The following is a 27,013-nucleotide window of genomic DNA, read 5'->3' as shown; positions in this document are numbered from 1 at the left end:
ACTCTTGAATAATTTTTACTGCCCGTGGCTCTTTAGCGCGCACCCAATGCGTGGTACACGGCCCTGTTTTAGCATTTCGCCCCCATGGAAATAGGGCCACGTTGGCCAGGATTTGATCGCACGCCCTCGGGGTCAACAGCTCAACGCTAAAGCCACTACGCCCCCACGGCGGGTCGTGGTTGCTGTGAACGCCATAAATATATGTAAAATAGAAGTTTCACACCGTACCGAAAAAAGGAAAAAGAGAGGGAATAATGACTTACGATGCGGAGGTAGCATCCATATCGGATTGTAGATAAATGATTTCGAGTAAGCCCGTGCCTCTGGGTCTGGATAAAGAGAAGACAAGTTCCCTGGTGATGAGCAATCTGGTGACAGTTTAAACATGACCGTTCGCTTCTTGCGTCAAAGACAAAGTATTCGAGTTAATTGTTTCACTCAACGACTACAGGTTGCGTTTCGTGCGTGACACGGACATTGCGATTGTCAGCGTTGTATCTATCAGAAATATCTGAACGTGCCGGAGTCCTTTAGACGCTGCGTCTACAATCGTACGCGTCGAAAGAACGCCTCCCATTCACAAGAGCTCCATAACATTTTGATAGATAAAACACGTGGAATATACCTTGTCTCCCAGATAACTTGTACCAAAATAAAATTAAAAAAAATGAATCTTCAGCCTAGCTGGACAGAAGCAAGGTAATATTATTTGCCGTTGTTAGGAGCAAGTCAGACATTTTTTGTATAACACATAATTGCAGACGTAGTTATTATTACTTAATCCACTGCTGATATTATATTGGGAGCAAACGTGTCAATGAGGAAATTGCAGACCATCCTGAAACGTTCCCAATCTAGCTTTTGTTGCGCAATACGCACACCATAGAATTTTTTTTACAAACCTGAAAGAAAGCCCACGAAGTACAAAAAAAAAAAAAACTGTGGCTCCAATCCCCGCTGTGAAGGTGGTTGGACAGCGAAGCTGTAAACGACACCTACAACAATTACCCATTGTGACGTCACTTGAATTCACACACGTGGCTCTACAAAGAGCAAAACCAGAGACAAGTGAAATGTACTTAAACACTCCCTTTATCACTTCACAATGACATTATATTCACGCTGTTCTTCTGGCGTCTTTACTTTCCGTGGTCTACCCATGGTAGGCTGGAATGAACTGAATGAGTTGCTAGACCGTGGTGACGTCACAACGTGATTTCTATGCTGTTGGGTACTTTTCCACTCGGAGTAGCTTACGCAACCGTAATATTTACCGGGAAACACACGCGGGAGAAGGAACGCTGTAAACGACACCCGCGACGATTAGCCATTGTGACGTTACTTGAATTCACACACGTGGCTCTACGAAGAGTGCAACCAGAGACACTGGTTTCACGAGGGCTTTGAATGAAGTCAACCTCTTTCGAAGCAGCTGCAAACCTATTCTTTACCGGAACGCGTCGAAGGGTGTTCCCATTGTTCACACGTGCCTTATCATCATACATAATGTGGTTTTGATGCTTGTTTTGTGGTTTTTCTTTTGAAAACGAGTTCTGAGCTGTATGCTGTATGCCTGATTTCAAATGAGATATGCTGTTTGTATTCAGTTTTTAGCCTGGCGTTTTTTTTTGCTTACGCCGACACGAAAATTTCCTCTGTTAAGCTTCACCTTCAAGAGTGGAACGCGATAGCGTTATTGGACGCCGTTGACGCCGGCACCGACACCGTATTTTCTGCTACATAGGACCCGATCAAAATTTAAAAAGGTTCGGTTTTCAACATTCTCTTCAATGTTGCCTAGAACCAAAGTACAGAGATACACCATCAGAAATGGAGGACGCTTATGCTTCGCCTTTAAGAGTGGAACGCGATAGCATTCAAGGTTGCCTGGCTGCTTATCAGGTTTTTTTTCTCGCGCATTCAAATTACAATCCGACGCTATCACGTCTATAGGTTGTGGTTAAGTCGTACTTTACGATTTTCTGACAGATTTTACTTTGAGAAATTCAATTTTTTTCACTAACGCCTTGCGCCGCGCGAAGGGCCCGCCCAGTCGAGGTGGTTCGGGACGGTGTGGTTCGGCATGATTACTTCCGCCAGACGCCGAGGTTCACGCCGACGCCGGATTTTCTGCGACAAGGGGCCCTTAACGCTGTCGCGTATTATAATATAGATGTGTGCCACTACTACAACAGGCCGTACTCAACACACGCTGAGTGTAACAACGGCATGATGTGTTTACCTAGCTTGAGCTCCTTCTCGGTCAGCTTTACCGCGCCGGTCTGGTTGTCGATGGTCACGTGTGAGTAGATGACCGCATCGCACAGCTCGGCGGGAATGTCCTTGGCGCTGAAGTTGTACGGCGGCGGCCGCCAGCGGGAGAAGGCGTCCCAGACGCAGAACGTGTAGAACGTGGGTTTCTTCGCAGACGCTGCGGCGCCTGCAAACGAGAAATAGCGCAAGTTTGCCGAGTTGCGCGCCACACTGCCACAAAGCATCCGTCCCGCCGAGGATGAGCACGACGTTGCTGGTTCGATTCCCCAGCCATCGTGGCCGCATTCCGAAGTAATGCATAGATGTTAAGTAATCTCAACCAACATATAGACTACAAATCACACAAACAATCTGTGCATGGTAGTCCATCTACAAAACAAAGTTAAACCTTGCACTATACACTGAACAATGGAACACCGGGCTGCACCAGCATTTCGTTTCGATCCAGGTAAACAGAGACTTCGTTACTGTCTGCCTTTACTTGTAGGAAGTTACCGAAAATGGAAATTCTCACAATAACCATCTCTACTTATCGGGAAATGTTCAACCCAAATGCGCAGCAGTGGGCCACTTTTAGCTAGTTGGCGTTGCATGGATTATGGAATGTGAGACAGTGCCGCAAGACGAGCACAAATAGGAACGGACACGACACAAGCACTGCAGTGGTCGTGTTGCAGCAAGTCAACCGTTATCTATAGTGTGCACAGCCCCGCGCATGCGTTTTTCGAAATTCGTCAATAAAGGGAGGCCGTCAATAAAACGAGCTTCACGGACATTTCGGTATCTATCTATCTATCTATCTATCTATCTATCTATCTATCTATCTATCTATCTATCTATCTATCTATCTATCTATCTATCTATCTATCTATCTATCTATCTATCTATCTATCTATCTATCTATCTATCTATCTATCTATCTATCTATCTATCTATCTATCTATCTATCTATCTATCTATCTATCTATCTATCTATCTATCTATCTATCTATCTATCTATCTATGGATGGATGGATGTATGGATAGATTGATAGATACCGGAATGTTCGTGAACTATCTTAAGGATGCTAATCGCATTAATATTGTTGACGCCTGCGAGCTGAAACTAAAATAGTAGTGAGAGAATTCTTACGCTAAAATTATGCAATAATTCTCACTACCTGGGGCGCACTGAGGTATCTGGCACGGAAGTTAAACAGCGACGGCTATTGAAGTTTATTTCACGCAGTTTTCCTGTCGGCCACTGAGCCATCCTTTTAATTAAAGTTCATTCTCTCTCCTGTCGTCCATAGCAGCTATGATCGTGCTTACTTTCTACAACATGTATCCCAAACAGAAAAATTTGTTTGCCCATATCAGGTATTGCACCTCTTCTCTTAGTGATGAGAGTGTTCGCATTTGGACGAACCAGCAGCCGTAAGGGTGCCAGAAGTTTTTACTGTGAACCTGCATCTTTCAAGGTGACTCTAAGCACAGTTATGAAATAATACAATGCGCAAAAATTCTGCGTTACTGCTTGAACTCGAAGTCAAATACAAGGCAATTCCTTTCGGAGACATAGCTCTCGACCGACTGTGATACGAGCACATCAGCTCTACCGCCTGATCGGACGAGTGGCTTTTAATGGAACCAGGGCGTGTGACAGAATACGTCCGATAAGGGCTCCAGGAGCAGTAAAGAAAAGATTGAAATCAGTGAACGGGTAAATCACAATTTCTGAAATGTGCGAAAGTTCCTTGAGCGAAAGGAGAAGTCCCGCATGATATGATCATAAAGGTTTGAGAGTATTGCATCGTGGAAGGTGGGACATCATTCGATGTAATAAAATGACGTATGAGCGTTACCTTGTTATACAAAAAAAGCTATCCTTATACGTTATCTCGGCAACGCACTACGTTACATTGATAACGTAGTGACTGCAGTATTAGAGAAAACAGAAGAAAACTTGAATTTCGCGCAGAAATAAGAAACCCTAGACGAAATTTTGGCATCGTGACACGCTTTTCCTCTTTCTTTGCGTGTACGGATTGTTTTTGTGGTACGCTGTGTTTACTTGGGTCGTTTTCATTTACTTGGCCGCGCCAGAATACTGTTTTCGCTAATCATTAAACGATTACTTAAATTTCAATGGTTCCTTTAGCAACCCTGCATCTGTTATATTTAAACTTTGGCAGCAGTTTTATGTATTAGGAGAAGAGTCTAAAGGAGTTATCTAATGGAAGTTACCACTGGAGATCAGTGTTTATTGAATAAATAATGTTCACGGAGCAATGGCCTGTTACTGTTTCGGTGATATTTGTAGATTTTGACCATTCTCCATCGGGTTCACTTTATAGAAATATTTATTTCCATTGGCAAGCTACGGAGAGGATATTTCGTTGTTTGGTTATTAAACAACATTTCTCCCGCTCAACAAAAATCAATGTACTCACTTAACTTAGACAGCGATAATTCCTTTGTCTACTGGCATTTTTTCTCACTATAGATGAAAAGTATTCTAAGGAGCATTTCTCACTGCACCGTGTGGGGTGACCAGCGAGAGGTTTGCGAAATTTGCATTCCTTAAGAGTGAAAGTTGTTCACGTTTTCTTAAAATATTTGAGTCCTATGACTCGTAAAGAAAGGCCAAAAGGAAAAAGAAAACGAAGCAATGTAGCGAACACAATTTTTCAGACCTCGACAATTACTTACGGCTAGTAGAATTTGTAGCTGAAGGAATGCGTATGCTTGTTGAGTCTAGTAGAGTTGTGAGAAAAATTTCATGTGATTTCATTTGTAGTCAATGAAATTGTGGCATGGCCTACCTAGTTCACTTAAAACGTACCATGACAGCAAACGGCGACGTACGTGACCACGAAGAATATCAGGGCTTTAGACGAAGACCTGTAACAAGGGAGACAATGACGAGTTCAGGTAGCATCGCTCAGATGAAGTCCGGTCAAACAGGAGACACGACTCTCAAAATGAGCTGACCCATGTCGCACGACTTGCCCAAGACTAACCCAAAGCAAGCTGAGCATTTTTGTTCAAAAACGTGTTCGTCTCCTCTTGTATGAAGATATGTATAGGTTAGAATTTTGTATAGGTTGGAGATCACAGGGAGACGCCTTCATCCTGTAGTGGACATAAAGATAGGCTGAAGAAGAAGAAGATGATGATGTTAGGTTTTTATGCGCCGTTGTGAAAGAATACTGATTCTAAAGAAATAGCAGAGAAGTGATAAAAAATATCACCGCCTCTTTCACTCCGTGAAGATTGTTGACCAGCGAAGCTGTGTTAGCTACAGCAAGTGCTACGAGTGTTACGTGTGCATGTGATGCACGTGATGCGATTGCGTAAGCAAAAGTGAACACAGATCTACAACAAAGAGACATTGCGAGGCGAGAAGAGGCAGCGACTTCCAACGCTACTCGAAGAGTGTCCAGTTCCCTGGTCGAAACCTACCGACACGCCGCCAGAAGCATCGGCTGCAGTCACGGACACCGTTTGCGTTCGACGCGTGCGCGGGGAAACGCGGACGGCGTCGGCAGCAGCTCCACTTGTTGAACGTCATCCGAAAGTGCGCGCCGCACAGAAACACCTTCTCTTATCGCCTCTCCTCCTCGCACCCAGCGCGGCCTCTCATTGGTCGCCTCCTCCCCGCAGCCAGTTGCCCCAGCGCGCGCCCTCTCATCGGTCGCCTCCTCCCCCTGCGTGCCTCTCATCCTCTGCTGGTGACGTGATCTGCCTTGCCCTGGCGCGGCCCTCAACCTCTCCTGGTCACGTGACCTGCGTGACACTTGACAGATGGCGAAGGCTCGACTAAAACAGCTCCTCTGTTAAAACTGCTATACAAATTTCGATTTCGTTTGCTACAAAATTTCCTATGCTGAGGCAAACATTGGTGGTGATTAGACGTCTGTACTGCTCGTTATGAACACGTTTTATGCTCAAATTACCGATCCATTTCCGGCCACCTGGAAAATCAAGCATGCCAGAGGTTCATAGATATAAACATTAATATCACATAACTCGTTTGTATTAAAAACCTTAGCAACTAAATAATTTCTACGAAACTGAAAAGACACTGAATAATTTTACACACGATTCGATGAAATCAGCACACCAAAAACAGCTTATAATAGTGTGAACTGACCGCCTTCGCACCGCCGACTTGTCACTGCTCATGACATGGCATATACACTTGATCTGTCAAACGTGAAGTGAAATTAAAGTGCTCACCTGTACGCCATGGTTACGTTCAAGATGATGAAGCGTCCCTCTGAGCAAAACTAGAGAGACATCGTTTAGTGTACGCACAATCGGCCGGAATAAGCCGTCTTGTTTCAACCGGTCCTTCGCAATGCTCGCACGCCACATCAATCTCAATTATTCCATCCTCTTATCAGCCCTTTATCGTGTCCTCGTTTTACGAAAGGTCATGCGGCCAGATCGTCCATTCAGTGAGATTATAAGCTCATGTGCTTATATGTGACGCTGCCGGTTATCAAGGAATCAACGTGGCATGTTAGAAGAGCAATCGACTCTAGAAATTGTTTCTTTCTATCTCTCCATCCAACCTTATCATTGCATTGTGTTCTGCTCCTCCTGTCAACTCGTCCTCCTCAGCTTCAACCTCATCATACGAGTGTCTAGCTGGGATCATTCTTGATTTCTTATTTGTAGAATGTAAATGATGGGCATGTATACTCGCGGATAACTTGCTGCCGCAATGAAGAGAAAGCTACGGAGGCAAAGCGCGCACAAGTGAGAGCGCTTCTGAAAAGAATCCCGCGCTTAAATCCATGCTAGTTTAGGCTGGGGAAGAGAAAACATAACAGCTTATTAGCAACAGGTAAATAAGACAGAACACACAACTGAGTATAAAAGTTGGCTTATTTTGCGACCTTTCCCTTCCGCGTCCTAGCAAACGCGAAACCGTCGAACGTGGAAGCGGCGTCAATTCAGCGTCTGATCCGGGCAACCAAAAGCACTGTCAAACGCCGCAGAACTACTTGGCGTGGTAACGTTAACATGTGTAGCAGCCACGCGCCTGTAGCTTTGCCTTCATACCCACAGAAAGTTGTCCGCGAGTATAGTACATATCGAAACTAGGAAATGTATATTCTTTTCACGAGTGCAACCTCCCCATCACGAAATGCCCTATCTAGAGCCTGTGAGGCACTATAAATAAATAAATAAATAAATAAATAAATAAATAAATAAATAAATAAATAAATAAATAAATAAATAAATAAATAAATAAATAAATAAATAAATAAATAAATAAATAAATAAATAACTTGATTGCGAGGCAAGCTTACAGCATCAATGCCATGGCACAGCATCAAAGCCCATAAAGTATTAAAGAATATGCAATAAAGATATACCCTCAATGCAAATTTGCAATAAAAGTCAAGTAAGAAAAATAAAATAATGAGGTGTAAAGTCTGGAATAAAACTTAAGGCTCGCTGTTTTTGGTTAAGGTAACCAGATCATTTATGGCTACCGTGGCCTCATAGGCCATGCTAGAATGACAAGGCAAGACAAGGCAGGCAGGTAGGTGTAATATTTTGGCATTCACAGGCCATAAAGTGAAGAAAAGATTTTAAGTACCTTAAACATGTATTCTGCACAGGATAGCAAAATAGTAAAAAAAAAAAAAAAACAGGTTTTGCTACCAGAAAAACTCCGCCAAATTTTATGTTCTTCCGTTCCGTCAGTCTTGGGTAACGAGCATACGAAAGAAAAATACAGAAAACAATTCGGCACACACTTAAGCCTGCTTACTTGTGGGAATGCGAAAGGCATTATAGTCCATTTGGTGAAATGATTTTTACCGCGCGTTTCATGTCCGCGAAAGCTGTCGCCTGCGTTCTAACTGCACCCCAGTAAGGCCACGTAGTATATATCTTATAGCGTGGGTAAGGCCAAATCAAAACGCACCAAGCGTTGCAACGCGCTCGCTTGCCCTGTCTATAGGTGTCTGCTTGCCCTATCTATACCTATCTGATAGGTGAAATGAAGGTGTGCTAATTCAACACTGTTATCATGTATAATCACACACGTGTCGATACCCTTGCGTCGTGTTAGCGGAATGTGTTAGCTGTTGTTAGATGTTGTTGCACGTGTTGGAAGAACTTTGTTGCGCATGCGCCTGGTTCTTCCCCTGTATCAAAGCGGCTGGAATTTCTTCAATAAACTCAGTTGCAAGTCAGCGTTATTTCCTCTTTGTTTCCTTCCAAAAACTGTTGCGCCATGCCAATGTTATTCAGTATGAACCAACTCGCCCAAATCAAGCAGTTGTTGTCGCCAAAGATACTCTGTCAATGATGAAATACTTATCAAGGTGCTGCGGAAGTATTACCCCGCGCAGCCGCCACAGGGCCATTCTTCAGTAGACCGTAAACGTCATTATTTTAACAGAATATATCGTATTTCGCTGCGAACAAAAACCACATTGTAGTCAAAGCTTCAGATAGACTGGTCGCAGTTTGTAATGGATATTACTCGGCGATATAGTTCATTCCTTTTCATTCGTTAAGTCAAACGGCGAATCATGGCCCTGATGTTACGACACGAGAGCCCATACAATGGTGAAGTTCGCCAGCTGCGGAGGAAGACGATGACGAACGCGCGAGCAGTGGCAAGAACGCGTCTCTGTGACCACGTGACGTGTGCAATCAGGCACGCACTAGGCACACCTTTTAGTAAGCCAGAACTGTGGAGCAGCCAGTGGCTTCGGATCGGACAGTCATCGGCGCAGCTGGCCCCGCCATACCTGCAGTAGTTTGCTTGCCTGATCAGTACACGTTGCAGCCGCCTTCGGCAGCCTTTCGTGACGCCGCAGCGCTGTCGCATTTACCGTAATGGCGCCAAGACGACCGCAGCCGCTGAGCAGTGCTAGGATTACCAGCAGTGCTGAGTGTGCGCACTCAACACCACGTCGTTACTACGAATTCGAAATGCTTGCGCATCATTCAGATAACTCCTTGAGGAGATTCTACATAACTGTTTTAGAAGCGTTACGAATAATCATGAACCATCGTTTTTTAACAAAGTATGCGTATTAAACAATTAGGTGAACGTTAATAAAATTGTCTGACGGTGGCAGGATTCGAACAAAGGAGCTCTAGCACAGAAACCCGATATCGAACCCATTACCCCACGGACAGCATAGCATCGACGAGCGACATAAAACGCGCTTATGAATTTATCGCGGGCAAGCCAGTGCCTTGAGATGCTTGGCGCGTTGCGATTCGGCCACCTCGACAAGCTGAACCGTTGCAATTAGTAGCGATTGTGCGCGTTCGCAGCGTCTTGTGCACTTCGAAGAGCATAGATTGCTGTGATATTTGCGACAATAAAGGCACATGAAGCGTAATAAACAAAACCCGAAGAACGTCTGAATCCACAGGCACGAAGATCGGTCAAATCCAGTTATACTTCCCGTCGTTCCCATGGCGGCTGAACGATTGCAGCGCCAGAGATCCCTCTAGTAGATATTTTAGGAAACTCTATGCACGCAACCGTACGGAGAAGTATGGTGGCCCAAAATCGCACACAGACACACAAAAATGACGAAACAGCTCCGGTTGGTATGCAAGTGTGTGTTTAGCACTCTTTGGGAGGTGGATATTTGTGCCACTATGTTGCGCTATGGGTGGCGCTCCCCTTCTCACCGTGCCCCACTTGTACGCGGGCGGCGAACTGGAACTTAGGGTGCCACTTCACCAAGTATCAGTTAGGAATCCCGTGTAGCGTCTGCGATCAGAGGCGCAACGTCTCAGCGGCAATGACAGCAGGGAAGAATGAGAGAATGCTGCCGTTTTTGCACAGTGCTGATTTCGTCTGCTGTGTTAGACCGACTATTCGACCGGTCCCACAGTCCGGTTGCGAAATCGCGGGCACGGTCATAAAGGTGGCCTGCTGCCTCGAAATGCCAGTACATCTGTCGGCCCGTCGCCCTATTTTGCATAAGAAGCAGTAGACGAGGTCCGCGTGTTCGCACTGATATTTCCTAATTATGGTAGCTACAGTTAGCATTGAAAATGAACTTAGACGAAGGCGCACCATATACATGAACTAGCAGGTGCCGCATGCCAAATTGCAAGCCAAAAATGAAGAAAGTTATATCCACAGCCATGTGCATAGTCCAAGAAGCTTACCTCGGGGATGAGGGCTGAAGGAGGACAAGAAGTTATCTACTTCTATGATTGTTCGATTTCTGGCACTCATCGTATGACTAGGATATAAGGTAATGCTCGGTAAGTATTGCACCTGATGCAGAGATGCAGCTCAGTATAAATCGACTGCTTTTCTATTCCAACGGCGCTTAAGGTAAAAGCTTAAAGCTTGGAGCACGTCAGTTGTCATCCGTTGAATAGTTGAATTAACACTGGAGTTCGCAGTATTATGCTATGAATTGATATGTCTAATGTGTCACTACATCCAATATGAATGAGGGTATATTTATTGACATAAAAACAAGGGTATCGCACGAGCACTGTCGTACACAAAGAGGCCTTCAGCTAAACTCAGCATATCAAGACAGCTTGCATTCGGGTCGGTTGGTGATCGCCGGCCAGTTGCACAGTTGCCGCTCTATGTCGAATATTGTATTTGGTGGACAGTCCTTGAGGTGCGGTGTTGAATGCGCGCAGTGATAGTACTTGCTGCAATCTGACTCGTGCGGCCGCATAGTGCTGTCTTTGACTCCTTTGCAGACATTATCGCTGGTCGCCGCCGTCACCGCTGCCGTCGCCGTCGCCGCCGCAGTAGTCGTAGGTGTTGATGACGTCACAGGCGATTCTGTAGACGTCACTGTCAGTGAGTCACTGCTACCGGGCGAGGTGTTGGTCTCTGTTGGCCCCACCTTCACAGGCGTACTCTGAACTTCCGCTGGACCTTTCGAGGTAGGTACGTCTACCGGCGACGTCACTGCAGTGTCTGTTGAAGGAGTTGTTTGCCTGCTCGGTGGACTTTTCTGCTGGCTCGTCGACGTGTTGGTCTCGAGCTGGGATCGTGTCGATACCTTCTTTGCGTTAGTCGTTGTCGGCTTTGGAAGCGGCGCCTTGGTGGGCATCATTTTGTAGATGTCCGCGTCCCACCACGCTGCGTTCGGAGGATTGTAAGGGTATTCCATGTCATGAGTTGCTTCCTTGAAGCTGGAGCGAATGGTCTTGAGAAGGTTGGACTTTCCCGCGCATTGCGAGCTGTAGTCGTCCAGGTCCACGCTTCTGATGACTGCGCCCCGGTACTTGCGACCCATGATCATTTTTGCCTGCGATGCAGCAAACAAAGCTAGCGTCAATGAGCGAGAAATTATGGCCGCAGCAGATGGAAGAGGCTGTACTGAAATACCACTTTTTATTTTTTCAGTACAGCCTCTTTGTTCTGCCCATGCATAGTGCTGCGCAGTACCCTAAGAATGCTAGCGCAATAATGCCACATTTTTCTTCCCATGAAAGCAACTCGGCCATTTTAATAATGCGATTCCTACATTTTGGGAACTTCACCCAGTTTGGGGTATGTCTGTCGCTCCGCACCTAACAGTCTTGCCTCCAACGTGGGTCAGTAGGTTGACAATGGTTTATTGGGTAGAGCGTTCTGCTGCTGTTCTGAGGGAACCGGATTTGAAGCCGAACATCGCACCAACCTGAGTCACTGAATATGTAACACTGGGTACCTGCTACTAGGTATGGGCTGCTCTTCAATGAACTAATTTGATGCCAACCTGGGTCCTTGCCGCTTGTGGACGCAAGAAGCATATTAGGAGCCAAGATGCACAGATAATTGATTCACTGAGCGAGGGCCGTATTTAATAATTTTGTCCAATTCGATGCATTTATGGTAATTTCTCATACACATTGCCATCAGAATGCGTCCCCTAATATTATATTTTCAAAGACCCAGCTGAGTGCGCCGATGAGATATGCCAAAGCGCGTGGCTTCTCTACAACTACGAACAATTCGTGTGCTTTGAGGTGGAATGACGCTCATATATACATAGGGTTGTTCGTTGTCGGGTAATACCCGATTTTACCCTATTGTTACACCCCGAACATGTTGTAGGACAATCGGGTTATAACCCGATTTCTCCCCGAATTCCAAAACCACATACCAGCCTTTTTTTCCGCTGCACAGAGTTTGCGGTGCTCACGTGCTAGCTACCCTGCCTCGGCACATCGAAGTTAGATCCTGTTGACCTCCAGTGAACTCCAGTGACCTATAGACTTCCTTTCACAAGCTGCGTGCAACACAGCGAACGCTACACAGGCCTTCAACCAACCACCCAACGAGCGCGCCTAACTGTGAGAAACTCACCGTGACATTCTACGGAGGCCCGCTGAAGAAAAGCGACAATAGGCTCTTCTTCAATAGCGCTGACATTGTTGTGCCTAACTAATGGAAGCTGTGATGTCGAGATAACTTTCTCTCAGCTGAGATACGTTCAAAGATCGGACAGGTCTCGGATGGAGACCGACATGTTGCGCAGGCAAATGATAATGTATGTTAGCAAGGATGTGTAAAAAATTGATGACGAGCTTTTTGTGAAATAAAATGTTTACCTTCCTAGAAGTTATCAATGCTCTTTACTGCCATTATCACTTATTGATTTCTAAACAAACGCCGATCTTCGGAGTATTTGCTAGAAAACCCTGCCCTGATGTCCTCCCGATTACCAGCTTGAAACAGATGCCTAGTTTTAAGGCGTCAGCATTAAGAAGCTCATGATATCCTTTTGTAAAGAAAAAAACAAGCCCGAACGCAATGTATTACTTAGTGCATTTGTAAATTTAACCCGAAAAAACCCGAATTTCATAATGGTTCCCCCCCAAATCCCTATTTCACCCCGATTATTTGCTTGAAGAATAGTACCCAATTTTACCCCCCGAATTGAAAAAAACAAAACCCGAAAACGAACAACCCCATATATACTTTGTTTTAACATACCACCACGTCCATTACAATGCTGCTGCCAAGGCTGCATCTCACGGCTTGATGTCTCACGCACAAAGCAATACCTAATATGAGAAAACGGTAGCCGCTTAGACCCCGTGAGTGCACGCCGTAACGTCGAAGAGTTGTAAAGCTGTTTCAGCTATGTCCTAATAAAGTTGGCGACCTAATAAACTGGCAAAGGAGAAATGGCCACGCACGAATACGTAGTCTCCTAGCCTTCTCAAACTATGGCACACCACATGTTCTCCAGCTTTATTTTCTCTGAGAACGCCTAACAAGAAATAACGTCTCCGAGCAGCACGCTTTGTTTGCCAGGTTGTCTCACTGATATTTAATTTACACATCAAGCGTGGAGTATAGTTTTATCTCACATCGCCCGAAAACGCCAACTTTCAGACGATGCCACAGAGCTTTATTAGCATGACTGACAAATTTGGTTTGGCTTGAGCTTATACTAGCGCTGACGGACACTAGGACCCAAATGCAAAAATCACTGTGTAGACAGAATTTTGTACGAATAGGCAATAGTCAATGGTGACATATAATATGGTGGGGTTAAAAAGTCAATGGTGGCAGTGGGAATAGTATTAGCGAAAGCGGCGTGCCGAATAATGAAGAGCTCCTACGACCAACAAAAATTTTGAATTCACACCGACCACGGCCACGTTTTGTGCTGCGAGATAGATGTGAGTGCACAGAAACAGAGCTACCAGCGCAAACGGTGTTGTAGTTTTGTTGTTGCCTCAAAACAACAACAACGACAACGTATGAATATGTGCAACCTTTTGTAGAACGCTCTCGTCGTCTTCGTAGGCCACGTATTCTTCGTCCTTCCTCAGAAACGGACAGGCTCCTTGACTGGAGCGTCCCTTTTCCCAGCCGCTTTGAATCTGGTCGCACACCTGGAACACACGTGAGTACGAAGTGTCGAAAAAAGCATTTCAATAGCCAGTCTTTTAGACACGCAGTTCGGACACAAAAGTTGCAGCATGGTGATGCTAAGTCGCGCACTTTCGCTCCCCGTTCAGTCTGGCGCTCTTCGTGTAGTTGTATTCTTGACGTGGTCCAGCTAGATGTCGTCCAGCTATTCTTGATGTCTGCCCAGCTACATTTCTCCCGCTTAATGTCAACCAGAATATCGTCCATCCCCGTTTGTTCTCTGATCCACACCGCTCTCTTCCTGTTTCTTAACGTTACTCCTAAGATTTTTCGTTCCATCGCTCTTTGTGCGGTCCTTAACTTGTTCTCGAGCTTCTTTCTTAACCGGCAAGTTTCTGCCCCATATGTTAGCACCGGTAGGATGCAATGATTGTAAACTTTTCAGCGACAGTGGTAAGCTCCCAGTCAGGATTTGGCAGTGCCTGCCGTATGCACTCCAACCAAATTTTATTCTTCTCTAAATTTCTTTCTCGGGATCAGAGTCCCCTGTGAGTAATTGACCTAGGTAAACGTACTCCTTTACAGATTCTAGAGGCTGACTGGCGATCCTGAATTCTTGTTCTCTTGCCAGGCTATTGAACATTATCCTTTGTCTTCTGCATATTCATCTTCAACCCAATTCTTACACTTTCGCGATTAAGGTCCTCAATCATTTGCTGTAATTCGTCTCCATTGTTGCTGAATAGGACAATGTCATCTGCAAACCGAAGGTTGCTGAGATATTCGCCGTTGATCCACACTCCTAAGCCTTCCCAGTCTAAGAGCTTGAATACTTCTTCTAAGCATGCAGTGAATAGCATTGGAGAGATAGTGTCTTCTTGCCTGACCCCTTTCTTGATAGGTAACTTTCTACTTTTCTTGTGGAGAACCAAGGTAGCCGTGGAATCCTTGTAGATATGTGCTAAAATATTCACGTACGCCTCCTGTACTCCTTGATTGCGCAATGCCTCTGTAACTGGTGATGTCTCTACTGAATCGAATGCCTTTTCATAATCTATGAAAGCCACATAGAGAGGTTGATTGTACTCCGCAGATTTCTCGATTACCTGATTGATGACATGGATATGATCCATCGTAGAATATCTCTTCCTGAAGCCAACCTGTTCTCTTGGTTGGCTGAAGTCAAGTGTTGGCCTGATTCTATTGAAAATTATCTTGGTGAATATTTTATACAATACTGAAAGCAAGCTAATGGGTCTATAATTCTTCAGTTCTTTAACGTCTCCCTTCTTATGGATAAGTATAATGTTGGCATTCTTACAGCTCTCTGGTACACTTGAAGTTGTGAGGGATTGCGTATAAAGGGCCGCAATGTATATACACAAAGTTCAGTATTAGCCCATAAACACTCGACAGGGTTGATCCCTAGTGGGGACAGTTATATTTGACCCACTTAGTCATGCCGACCAATATGAAAGTTTTGGCAAGTTATTTATAAATTAGAGAAAGACAAAGCTTGATTACAATAAAAAAATGGCGTCACGCAAGTCATGTATTGTGCGCACTGTGCTATAGATGGCTTTTTTGGAGCAACAGAAAGCAAATGGAGCTGCAGTCGAGGGTGGCCGGTGGAGGATAACACGAAGGTGTTAGATTAGAACATTTGTGGGAGTAGGTTGGGGTTGGATTCACACAGAACTGGGGCAATACCTTATAGCGAGAAGTGCTTTTCATTCCCCAGTGAAGTTAGCTATGATGATTTGACTAATAATGACGAATACTCTGGCCCTCCATTGTTTAATATAAGCAGTATCTGATATCAATCATTAATTATTGAATCAAAATTTGCTGTAACAGTGTTGATTTACATTTTCTTATAGCCAGAAGCAAGAAAACACCTACTTTGTTTACATTGCCAAAGTGAGTACAACGTCTTACCGTTTTTTTAAACCTCCATTAGAGTTCGTTGCACCTGAGCTCTTAATAGTAGGTTTACACTGATGATACTCCCATTTCCCTTTTCCAGAGTGTGCATTATATATAATTATGCGGCTTTTTTTTTCTTTTCACTTGAGTGTGTGCACCTTTACTCTGAATGACTTACTTAACATGTTCTAATTTGATCAGCCATTTTTGATGTTGTGTATAAGTTATACATATTTAAAGGACGAAACCAGTCCGAACGCTTTTATTAGACGAGACCGCAGATAGCACGCTCCACGATGAATGTATGGGATGCTGTTTATTATATACAGATGAAAACGATAAGGTGCGCTAAAAGCGCTCACAATACACGTATATATGCGACTAATAAATTTACCTTTGTACTTATTACACAGTGTCGTTTTTTTTGTCTCATGAAGTTTGTTAAACTGTTACGAACCAATACCTAATATGAGAACCAGTACCTCCGCTGTTAAACATGGGTATTATTGTTTTACAAATTCATATTGACTGCACTGTCTTTTTTTTTCATCTGCCACCCCCCCCCCCCCCTCCCTCATATGTCGAGCCTTTAGGGGTAACGTGAATACATAAAGCACACAAATAAATCCTTTTTGCCTGGAAGAATGACATAGGATGCCTTTAGGTATATATTAATAACATCAGACTAACTTCTTGGGCGAGTTGGTCTTTACTTAACATGATACTTTGTGGCGCAAAAAGTCGAAACAAAAGGTAACAGTGAGAGGCGCGCGGAAAGGAAAGACGGGTGCTACACTCACAACTGCTTATTTTGAAACTGGCCATCCTATATATACACAAACATACACATGCGCAAACGCATAAAAACACACACAAGGCGCCAGTCAGCCAAAGGCACTGTTATGACTTTTAAATGCTCAGCAATCTCAATTCCAAATCATAAAGCGTAACAGTAGTTTGACTCAGGACTGCGCACTTGTCTGCGCATTGCGGGTCTTGTCCCGGCGGCGAACCACTGTTTTTTAATGCCAGGATCCTAGAAAGAAGCAAGAACAAAACCGCACGAGAACTGTTAGAGGCCTACCATATCCACATCACTGGTCTAGCCTGCGTGAGTCAAACTACCGTTACACTTTATGATTCGGAATTGAGATGGCTAAGCATTTATATGTGATAACACTGCCTTCGGCTGATTGGCGGCCTTCGTGTGTTTTTTTGTTTTTTATGTGTTTGTGTGTTTGTGTGTGTGTGTGTATGTTTGTGTATATGCCTGTTGAAACATGAACTTAAGAAAGCCCCATCTAACGTTAAAATGCTATGCTACACCTCCCTAATTAGACCTAAGCTGGAATATGCTTGCATAGTTTGGGATCCGTACACAAAAACTAATATCAATAGTCTTAAGAGAATTCAGAGAAAAACACTCAGATTTACATTTAACAAGTTTTCCAGATGTGATTCCCCCATCGAACCTATGGAAATTAACAACATTGAACCACTCGAACTTAGAAGAAAGAAAGAGAGACTTGAATTCCTTAAACTACTTCACACCAACAATTTACCCCTTGACCCATCTGAACATTTATCGCAGTTATCAACCAGAACTACGCGCTACCGCAGACATGATGCATGAACCCCTTACTTTGCAAGAACAAACACATATAAGTTTTTTTTCCTCGAACTGTAACCGACCCGCCGTGGTTGCTCAGTGGCTATGGTGTTGGGCTGCTGAGCACGAGGTCGCGGGATCAAATCCCGGCCACGGCGGCCGCATTTCGACGGGGGCGAAATGCGAAAACGCCCGTGTACTTAGATTTAGGTGCACGTTAAAGAACCCCAGGTGGTCCAAATTTCCGGAGTCCCCCCACTACGGCGTGCCTCATAATCAGAACTGGTTTTGGCACGTAAAACCCCATAACTTAGAACTGTAACCGAATGGAATTGTATAATTGAACCCATTTCCTAATCTTATAATCTTATGGTTCTGTTTGTTTTGTATATGTGATTTTCATTGTATGTACCATAAGTCGCCCTCCCGGCTTGGACCACGTGTCCGCAGTATTTGATAAATAAAAAATAATATATAGGATGGCTGGTTTCATAATAAACAGTTGCGAGTGTAGCGACCGCCTTTCCTTTCCTATCGCCTCTTACTGTAAACTTTTATTTTGAGTTCTTTCGCTACAAAGTATCACATTAATTACACGCGTTTCGTTCCGGTTGTTCGATTGGCGCAGTAATGCTAGGCGTCCGAGTTCGTTACAGCAGAGTGACTCTGCATTTTCTCACCTCGAAGGATGACAGGAATCCCTGCTGCTTGGTGTAATTACCCGGTCGCCCGGTGAAAACGCTGTGCCTTCCGAAGCTTGAACCCATAGCCGAGTACGTGCGACCTGACAACGGAACTTCCGGAACCACCCGAGTGCGCTCGGCGCCTCGCTTCACGATGAGCTCGAGTCTGTCAATCTGCGAGAAATGGTTGGAGAACGGGGAAATTAGGCAACATATCTAAACGGGTTTCCCGAATGTGATACGCGCAAGAATCTATCAAATAATTACGTAACGATGACACAAAGCTTTAATGAGCACTCAATAGAAATCTTGCGGACGATTTCTTTATGAAGTCTGTATACTGTGTGACGGAAAACTATGTATTTATGATTTCGACGGCTGGCGGGATATTTCATTTAAACTCTCTGGGAACACTTTTTATGGAAGTACGTGGACCATAACTGAATTTTATCACAACAATAAAATGGTCAGTAGATTTTCTCTAGACAACTTAAATCCATAGGAAGACAAAGCGGGTCTAAGAAAATTCTTCATGTAGTCGTGTGAATGCTTAATTATTATGTGAGTGAATCACTTAAATTTTCTAAGAAAACACTGGCTCTCCCGTAATCGAGAGAAGGTGTAAGCATGAAATGGCTATCATATGACATATTTTGCTACCTGTGGTGCCACCGCCTTCAACCGCTATCCTTCTTCCAACAGTGCAGTGCGCTCAGTATCTGTCGCTTTTTCTTCTTGTCGCTGACCGCTCACGACTCACGGACCGCTGACGTTCACAAAAGCACAGGCAACCCTGCCTCAGCGCCAAAGAATGTATGGTGCCCTCTATTTGCCTTTTGAACGTAGCTATTGGAAATGACTAATAAAGCTTCAGCGTACTAGAAGTTACAGCTTGAGTCATATTGTGTACAAATATTACAAATAAATCGGAAGCAATACTTTTTGTAACTTTTGTGGGAAGCAACTAGCGTATATAATGCGGTCCTGTACAAGGGGTAGGGGGCCAGAGATCGCATATTTTGAACTTTTGACTGGTTCCCCGGATGATTTCGCTTTGTTCTCGCAACGATGCCCGGATGTTCTCGTTTGAGTGCGCGCATAACCGGCTCTGGCTTTTGGCTCAAGGTCACTTGAAGGCCGCGGACAACGGGAGCTAAAAGCATTTCATGCTTAAAAAGGACGGCTTCGTTGCTCTGTTGTCGGATTTCGCAATAATGACAACCAGGAAAAGGAAACAAAGACAGGGAGGATCACAACGACAAACAAGCGTACGAGATGCAGTTATTGCGTGCTTTCGTATTAAGACTATGGTCTCTGAGTGCATTCTTTTACGTTAGGATTCTCCCATGCCAAAATTGTTCCGGCCATATTGAACCCTAAAGGACAAAAAAATTAGCCCTCACTCTGTTCCTTAGTTTCTACTGTTTCGTTTCTTTCCTTGTTGTGCTATTACGCATTCTTTAGTATTCAATCAAACCGCTCAGCAATACATATCAGAGAAACGACGTGCTTACATCAGACATGTCCATGGTCCTGGACACGTTCAGCCCTGCACCATTTGGAAACTCTTGGCAGTCGCTGCTTTTCACAAAGAAGAAGTTGACCAAACTGGAAAACAAAACACAAAAAATGGAGCAAAAGTAAAGGTAACAAACACATGAATGTGATCTGTGCTTTTAAAAATTTGTCTGCAGCCATGGTGAGAAACAAATACAAGTCCAGCGAATGCGCCTCCAAGAGAGGGGAATTAGCAACAAAGCTACGAGGGGGATTGGAGATTCTAGTAGAGCATTCGTAGAAGTAATGCGCAGCAAAACGCTATAGAGTGACAAAAAACGAGACACCGCGTTGCGCGGTGGCGGCCCATTTGTGGGACTCTTTCAATGTTTCTTCGCGCTTTAATTGCAACTCCCTCTGCCGATAAAGGCACCAGAAAAGTTCAAAACAGCAATATACCAGCCCAGCACTTGTGTGTTTTCGATACACATTTTGTATTCCCTACATTTGTCAGACATATTGTAATTCTTCGGTGTCCAACAAGACTGGCCCGAAGAAACACGACCATGCTGGGAAGACCCCGGTCGGGCGTGGCGTTCACCAAAGCCTGTGCGTTCCGCATACAGGGGTGACATGGTGACCCTGTGATCATTGCGGTGACGAGGAAGCTATCGATCATATTGTGACGGGGCGTCAAATAGATAAAAAAATGGACAGTATTTATGTACAGCGATTGTTGGCAGAGATGGCCAAGATGGCTGAACACGCGCAGCGTTTTTTCGGCGATCGTCGTCTTCTTCATTAATGCAAGGAGGCGGCCCGTAACATCTAAACGCCCCGGCGGGCTGAGCGCCGTCTCGGCGCAGACTAATTACGCGAGGAGGCGACGGAAAAGTACGGCTTCAGTCGGGATACGTGCACGACGTCACGAGATGGCAGGGTCGATGGTGAAGAACTGTTCAGCGGGGTGATTTCATAATTCACGTCACTAAGTTGCCGTAAAACCTTGTAAGGTCCGGTGTAACGCGATAAAAGCTTTTCGGAGAGACCGACGCGACGAGAAGGAGTCCAGAGAAGCACAAGAGATCCCGGAGAAAAGCAGAGGTGCCGGTGGCTGCGGTCGTAACGGTCTTTTTGGCATAATTGTGAGTCGGAGAGTCGCTCGTGAGTGATCTGACGTGCCAGATGGCCTCGCGCGGCAGCATCGCGGGCATACCCCGTGGTATGTTGTAGAACAGCAGGTAAGAGCGTGTCAAAAGGCAATGCAGGGTGGTGGCCATACAGGAGGTAAAACGGCGAAAAACCGTCGGTGTCGTGACAGGAGGAGTTGTACGCGAACGTGACGTATGGCAAAGCGCTGTCCCAGTCCCGATGATCGTCAGACACGTACATCGACAGCATATCGGTTAAGGTGCTATTCAGCCTTTCGGTGAGCCCGTTGGTCTGCGGGTGGTACGCAGTAGTGAGCTTGTGCTCCGCAGAACAGGAACGAAGAAGGTCATCGACAATATTTTTAAACTACTGCCTTCAGTATACTGCGTGCAGAGGTGGCCACTTTCAACTGCGCTCTTCAATTTGGACGACCGGCCTCAGTCGGAGCCGGTAATTACGCAAAGCTGATGCAATATATTGTCACACCAGATGTCCGTACAAGTATTGTTGTGATTTTTTGTCATCGACCGGGCTGTATCAAAGCGTACAGTTTTTGCAGTTGAACTTCTTTTGGTCTGTTTTTTACACTCTTGTGCAGTGTAGCAAACCAGAAATTCCTATATAGGTAATCATCAAATTTTCTTCTTATTTAATAGTGAATTAGTGTCTTTGCTTTCGCTTTTCAATGTCATTCAGTCTAGTATAGACGCACGGTATAAAAAATAAGGACCTAAACACAGTTGAAGACGACAGAGGATTACGCGGGCTTTCGAGTGGTTTCAAAATTAGGAAATTTACGAGCACAGGATATATAGTGCCAGCTGGCGCTAGACAGGGGTAATTGGAGATCGCTGGCAGTTGATTTCGTCCCGCAGTAAACATAAGTAGGCTGATGATGAGTTCATCATTGGCCGTACGAAGTATGAGTGCACGACAATGCTTTGAAATAAGTAGAGGCTTACGCGAATCCTCTGCCGGTACACGACGTGATAAAACATACGAAAAAATGTAAGCCAGTTCCATGCTTGTGAAATCTGATGAAACAGCGGGGCTCTGCAAACGTGGGTGCATAGCGTAGTGGGTATGACGCTCGTCTTCGGACCGTGAGCACTCTGGTTCAAAACCCGCCTATCTGCGTTTATTTCCCGCCTATCGGTGTTTCTCTTTCTTTCCCTCTCTCTGTGACTGTCTTTCTCTCGCTTGGTCTCATTTTCTTTCTCTCGCCCATGGCAAATTGTGTTGCAATCGTCGGTACAACGGAATCATGTGGTTCCCATGAATGCATGTTCTGCAAGTGTGGGTGTATGTACCCTAGTGTTTTTTTTTATTATGACGCTCGCCTTCGGACCGTGGGTAGCCGGGTTTGAATCCCACTGGCCAAGAAAGTTTATATTGTTTTCTTTATTTCTCTCGCTCTCTGTCTGTCTGTCTTTCTTTCTTTCTCTCTCTGCACACCCTCTCATTTCACACTCTCTCCACTTCGCTCGAAAGTGCGAACACCATCGCTCCGTAGGGAGCAGCGTCGACGTTAAACAGCTACGCGGTTAAAACAACTTTTATTTTGTTTTTATGTTTGTTTAAGCATGAGAGATGGTTGCTTAATCATCAAACCGTGTTACGGGCATCAGCCTTCTTCAAAGTATTCACAGCAAGTACAGCAAATTACAGTATTCGTTAGGTGCAATGCATTGGTCGGAATCGTGGCGTCGTGAACGGTAAGAAAGACTGAATTTTGGCCGTACGTGGCTGCCGTCGCGAGCATTTTGCGTAAAAGTTCACGTGAATTGGCACCAACGTGTTTTTCCCGTCCTGGATGTAACCTTTAGAATTATTCAGTCATTCTTCGTTAGAAGTTAGAATGACGTAAGAGTAAGTTGCCTTCCTGCGCACAACTATTTCACTTCGGTGCCCCTTTTGTTCTTCACTATGCTAATTGCTGTTGTTGCTTGCTAGTGGCCTTGTACCACGTCAAGTTGTTATCTTAGAGCTGTCTTGCCAGGATGGCAATCAACACTACTTTGCACATGTTGTAAATAAATCTCGACTTCAAAAGTGCTGGAGCCATTCAAAAACAATAAATATCCTAAGTCAACGCTATGCATTCTTGAACTGACATGTGTACTGGTGCTAGCAGTGTGACTGTGCCCATACACTCAGACTGTGCGCCAAGGCTATTCGCATATATTGCAGCCGTATTTCACAAGCATAGTTCACCGCTTCCGCCTGGACGTCGCCTTCCCTCTACGCTTTGCACATCTTATCAGCCGCGGACAGCCCGAACTGCGAACCCTGCCAAGTGTGCGAGACTCTTGAACACCTGTTTTGCGACTGCCCACTCCATGCATTATTCGTCCAATAAAGTTTATCTATCCTATCCTATCTACCTGCCACAACGGAAGACTCTGGCTTTTGCGCTAACAGGCATTTGGCAGGCAAACATAGTCTGAAAGTACTATTGTCTCCGCAATGTGCGACCGCACAGTAGCAACACCCGCTGCAAGGGATTTTCTGGACTATTTGAAGATCACCGACCTCTCTTCTGCCTTTCTAATAAATTACCTCCTTCTCGCTCGTATTTAGAGGACTTTGGCGAATCGTTGTCGCTTCCATTAAATAGAGCACTGGTGCAGTCAGCGGACGCTCATACTGTGCGCAGCTTTACACGACCGAAAACAGAAGCATCATGACACGTTTGAGGCATGTGCGGGTGTAGTGCTGTGCTGCGCGTCATGCGGCAGTAGCGCACCCAGGATCTCTGCCAGGGGGGGTTGACAGTTTGCCAACACTATCTAAACAGCACTAAGCTTGATTTATTCACGGGAAATTGTAAAAAAAATGCGCTTTTTGCCAGTGTGCAGACGATTGCGCCTCTTACATCTTAGTTGCAGTACTCAAATGCGTAAGGAAAGAAAAGTGGTTAAACAAAGGGGGGGGGGGGTTACAACCCCCCCCTCCCCCCCCCCCCCCCCCCCCCCCGTCGGTGCGCCACTGTCATGCAGTATTGTCTTGTCGTGGCCAAGAGTTAGCCGACGAGCTCACTTTAACCCATCATATTATAGTAGGCTCGGTCGAAAGAATACGTATGTATATGATGTCAACACATTTGAAGAGTACCTTTAATGCAATCTTTGTAATGTTCAGAAGCATACTTAGCATTTTTGACTCTTTTACTTACTTTTTCGGTCTGTTTACACGTTCGTATCCTTACTATAGGCTGATGATGATGATCGTTACTATACAGATCGTGTACTCTTTGATTTGCCTTCGGTCTTAGCACAGCAATGCTTTATTTCCATTGCACTTATAAACAGGGTTGGCAGAGTGTCTAGAACGCTTTTGCTGATATTTCTCATTTTGTCTTTAGCAAATAACCATAGCGATAGACAAGTACGTCACAGGATCATACCATGCACTATATGGATGCGTACTCTTAGAATTTGTGTCTAGATAGCCTATTTATACGTATGTAAGCCTCTTCGACGTACGAGACACAGGCAATTAATGTTAGGACAGTTCTATTAGGAATTAAGCAAAAAAAGTGCATTTCGGTTATCTACACGAAACAATTTTGGAAGCCGAGGTCATTTTTTTACTTAACTGTCATCAAGAGGTTATATGCCCTATTAAGCGAAAATCCGTCGTATTTGGCGGCGTGAGCGAACGGTGGTATCAAAAATGGCCGATGGCGCAAGCAGTAAGAACACCTGAAAAATGCTCGGATTGACGTCAAATTTCTTAAGGAGGTTCCTGTAAACAAAGTAAATGAATGCATTTGAAAAGAAAATTGAGTAAATTTCGGTCTGGGTGGGAATCGAACCCTGGCCTCCGGGGAGCGAGATGAACTAGCTTCCCCGACGCCACAGCGGCTCCACGATTCCGTTTGACTAACGGTGTGCCCATACTGTTTCAGTAGTTCCGTGCAGGAGAGCCAAGGCTACGTGGCCATCGAGCACAGATTCCTGCGAAGCGAGATGTAGTGCCAGTATTCGGAATCCATTGCTTGTCTTAATGGCCTTAACAAGTGGTCTAGTCGGAACATGTTTGCTTGAAGGCTTCTCTGCAGGTTAGAGCTGCAACCTTTTAGGTGATCTTGCTTCGTTTTAGAGCGAAAGCTTTACTACGCTTTGTCACGCAAGGTCATTCATCGCGTCACCATGACGTTAAGCCGCCGAGCGCGAGCAACGAGCCGCAGAGCGCATGTGTGGCAGGTATGCGCACTACGATTCTGCACGCAAAGCGAGAACACTGCGTCCGCAAGCTATAAAATAATAACAAATGAGAATAATTTCACTTGGACGTGATGAGTCGCCAAATCCGACTAACGTAGCGTTGCACCATGTTGAGAGAGAGATTGGTAAGGGGGACAGTCTTCGGAGATGCTCCCGCCGCTTCCGCGCTGCAGCTCTCGCCGCTAGCAGACGACAGGGCGCGGAAGGACACATTTAAGATGTTTTATCTCTCCTGATAGGTCGAACAGACATGTACTGTACAGAGTGCTGCACGGAACTACTCAAACAGAGTATAGTGCGTGCGTCATTGTACACGTCACCTCGCAGCCACCTGACTGACTATAGTATATTATCATGCATAGACGTGTGGCATAGCGCGTGCGGCGGTGAGCACGTGACGGCGCAGCCAAAAGGGAGGAGGTGACGCCACGTCATGAGTGCATAAAATGAGCGTATAAAAAAAAATTCCTAGATGTTACACTCTTGTGACAGAAGAAGGCGAAGGCCTTCTGCACATTTGGTAGTGCATGATCCTCCATCACTCGCCGCCGAAAACCGGACAACCGCCGCCGCGGCCTCGACGGAACTCGGAACTGAGAGAAGTCGTCGCACCTACTGGATGTGGGCCTTAAGCACCTTCGAAGAGGAAGGTGCAGTATGGGAACGTTGGCCTGATGACCGGCATAGGAGCCAGCTGTGGCAGAAGACGACGACGACGAACGCCCGAGAAGTGGCACGAGCGCGTCTCTGTGACCACGTGACGTGTGCAATCACGCACGCACTAGGCACACCCTTAGTAAGCCAGAACCGTGGAGCAGCCGTGGATTCAGCAGAACGTGCTCGTCTCGCACCGCGGAGGCCCGGGTTCGAATCCCTGCCCTGAACGAAGTTTGCCAAATTTTCTTTTGAAAGGCACCAATTCATTTTGTTTACAGGGACCTCCATGAGAAATGCGACCTCAATCCAAGCATTTGTTGACGTGACTTGACACTTTGACGCGTCGGGTATTTTTCGTCACGGCGCAGTTCCGCCAAGGTCACCTAAGGTCACCGCCAACGTGAGTGGGCGAAGCTCCAGAGGGAATCATCGGTAAACCGTGATTCTTCCGTGTAATTCGCCCAGTCTCGCCGCAATAAATCGAACGATTGACTTCCACCAATGACACGCGCCATATGTGACGTCATTCCTATTTTATAACAGCGCCCTTCATTATAATTGCACCATCTCCCGCTTAAGGGGACGCTAGCACAAACGCGTTAGAAACGTGCAGTACTCTAAGGGGGAGAGGCCACAGCGTCTTACGCAGCCGTTTACACATGCCGGAACGTGCACCGTGTTTGCCGACGCCATCAGCGTTTATGAATACGGGGGTAAGGCAGAGAGGCCACAGCGTCTTACACCAGCTTCTTACACGGGCCGTAACGCGCTAGCACAAACGCGTTAGAAACGCGCAGTCTTTCGTTAATGTTGGGTATTTATTGCCATCGTGGTGCGTGTGTCCATGTGCGCTTCGTGGCGTAGTGGCTAGCGCCGCGCGTTCGGAAGCGAGGGGTCCCTGGTTCGATTGCGCTACGGACACAACTTTCGGATTTTTCTTTCTCATAAAAGTAGAAGTGGCTATCTATTACGACGACTACTACGACGACTACTACTACTACTACTACATACTACAGAGGAGGGACAGACCCACACCCTAAGGAGCTTCGCCCCTAAAAAAAAATTTCCGAAAGTTGTGTCCGTAGCGCAATCGAACCAGGAACCCTTCGCTTCCGAACGCGCGGCGCTATCCACTACGCCACGAAGCGCACATGGACACACG

The 27,013-nt window shown here is 45.5% G+C and overlaps 1 protein-coding gene across 1 annotated transcript in view; it reads right to left on the bottom strand.

The window, feature by feature from the left end:
• Positions 1 to 27,013, bottom strand: part of LOC119458856 (uncharacterized) — a 62,627-nt gene that overhangs the window by 17,402 nt on the left and 18,212 nt on the right. The window contains exons 7-13 of the mRNA XM_049671475.1: positions 19,831 to 19,924; positions 18,314 to 18,490; positions 14,002 to 14,121; positions 10,807 to 11,537; positions 5,099 to 5,157; positions 2,243 to 2,440; positions 264 to 329 (exon numbers count right to left, since the gene is read on the bottom strand). Of these exons, the coding sequence (XP_049527432.1) occupies positions 264 to 329; positions 2,243 to 2,440; positions 5,099 to 5,157; positions 10,807 to 11,537; positions 14,002 to 14,121; positions 18,314 to 18,490; positions 19,831 to 19,924 (1,445 nt within the window). The remainder of the gene's footprint in view (positions 1 to 263; positions 330 to 2,242; positions 2,441 to 5,098; positions 5,158 to 10,806; positions 11,538 to 14,001; positions 14,122 to 18,313; positions 18,491 to 19,830; positions 19,925 to 27,013) is intronic.

This window comes from Dermacentor silvarum, chromosome 7 (genome assembly GCF_013339745.2).
Source record: "Dermacentor silvarum isolate Dsil-2018 chromosome 7, BIME_Dsil_1.4, whole genome shotgun sequence".
Classification (NCBI taxonomy): Eukaryota; Metazoa; Arthropoda; class Arachnida; order Ixodida; family Ixodidae; genus Dermacentor; species Dermacentor silvarum.
Note: the sequence above shows the minus strand (reverse complement) of the source record. Positions and strands in the feature narration are given on the sequence as shown.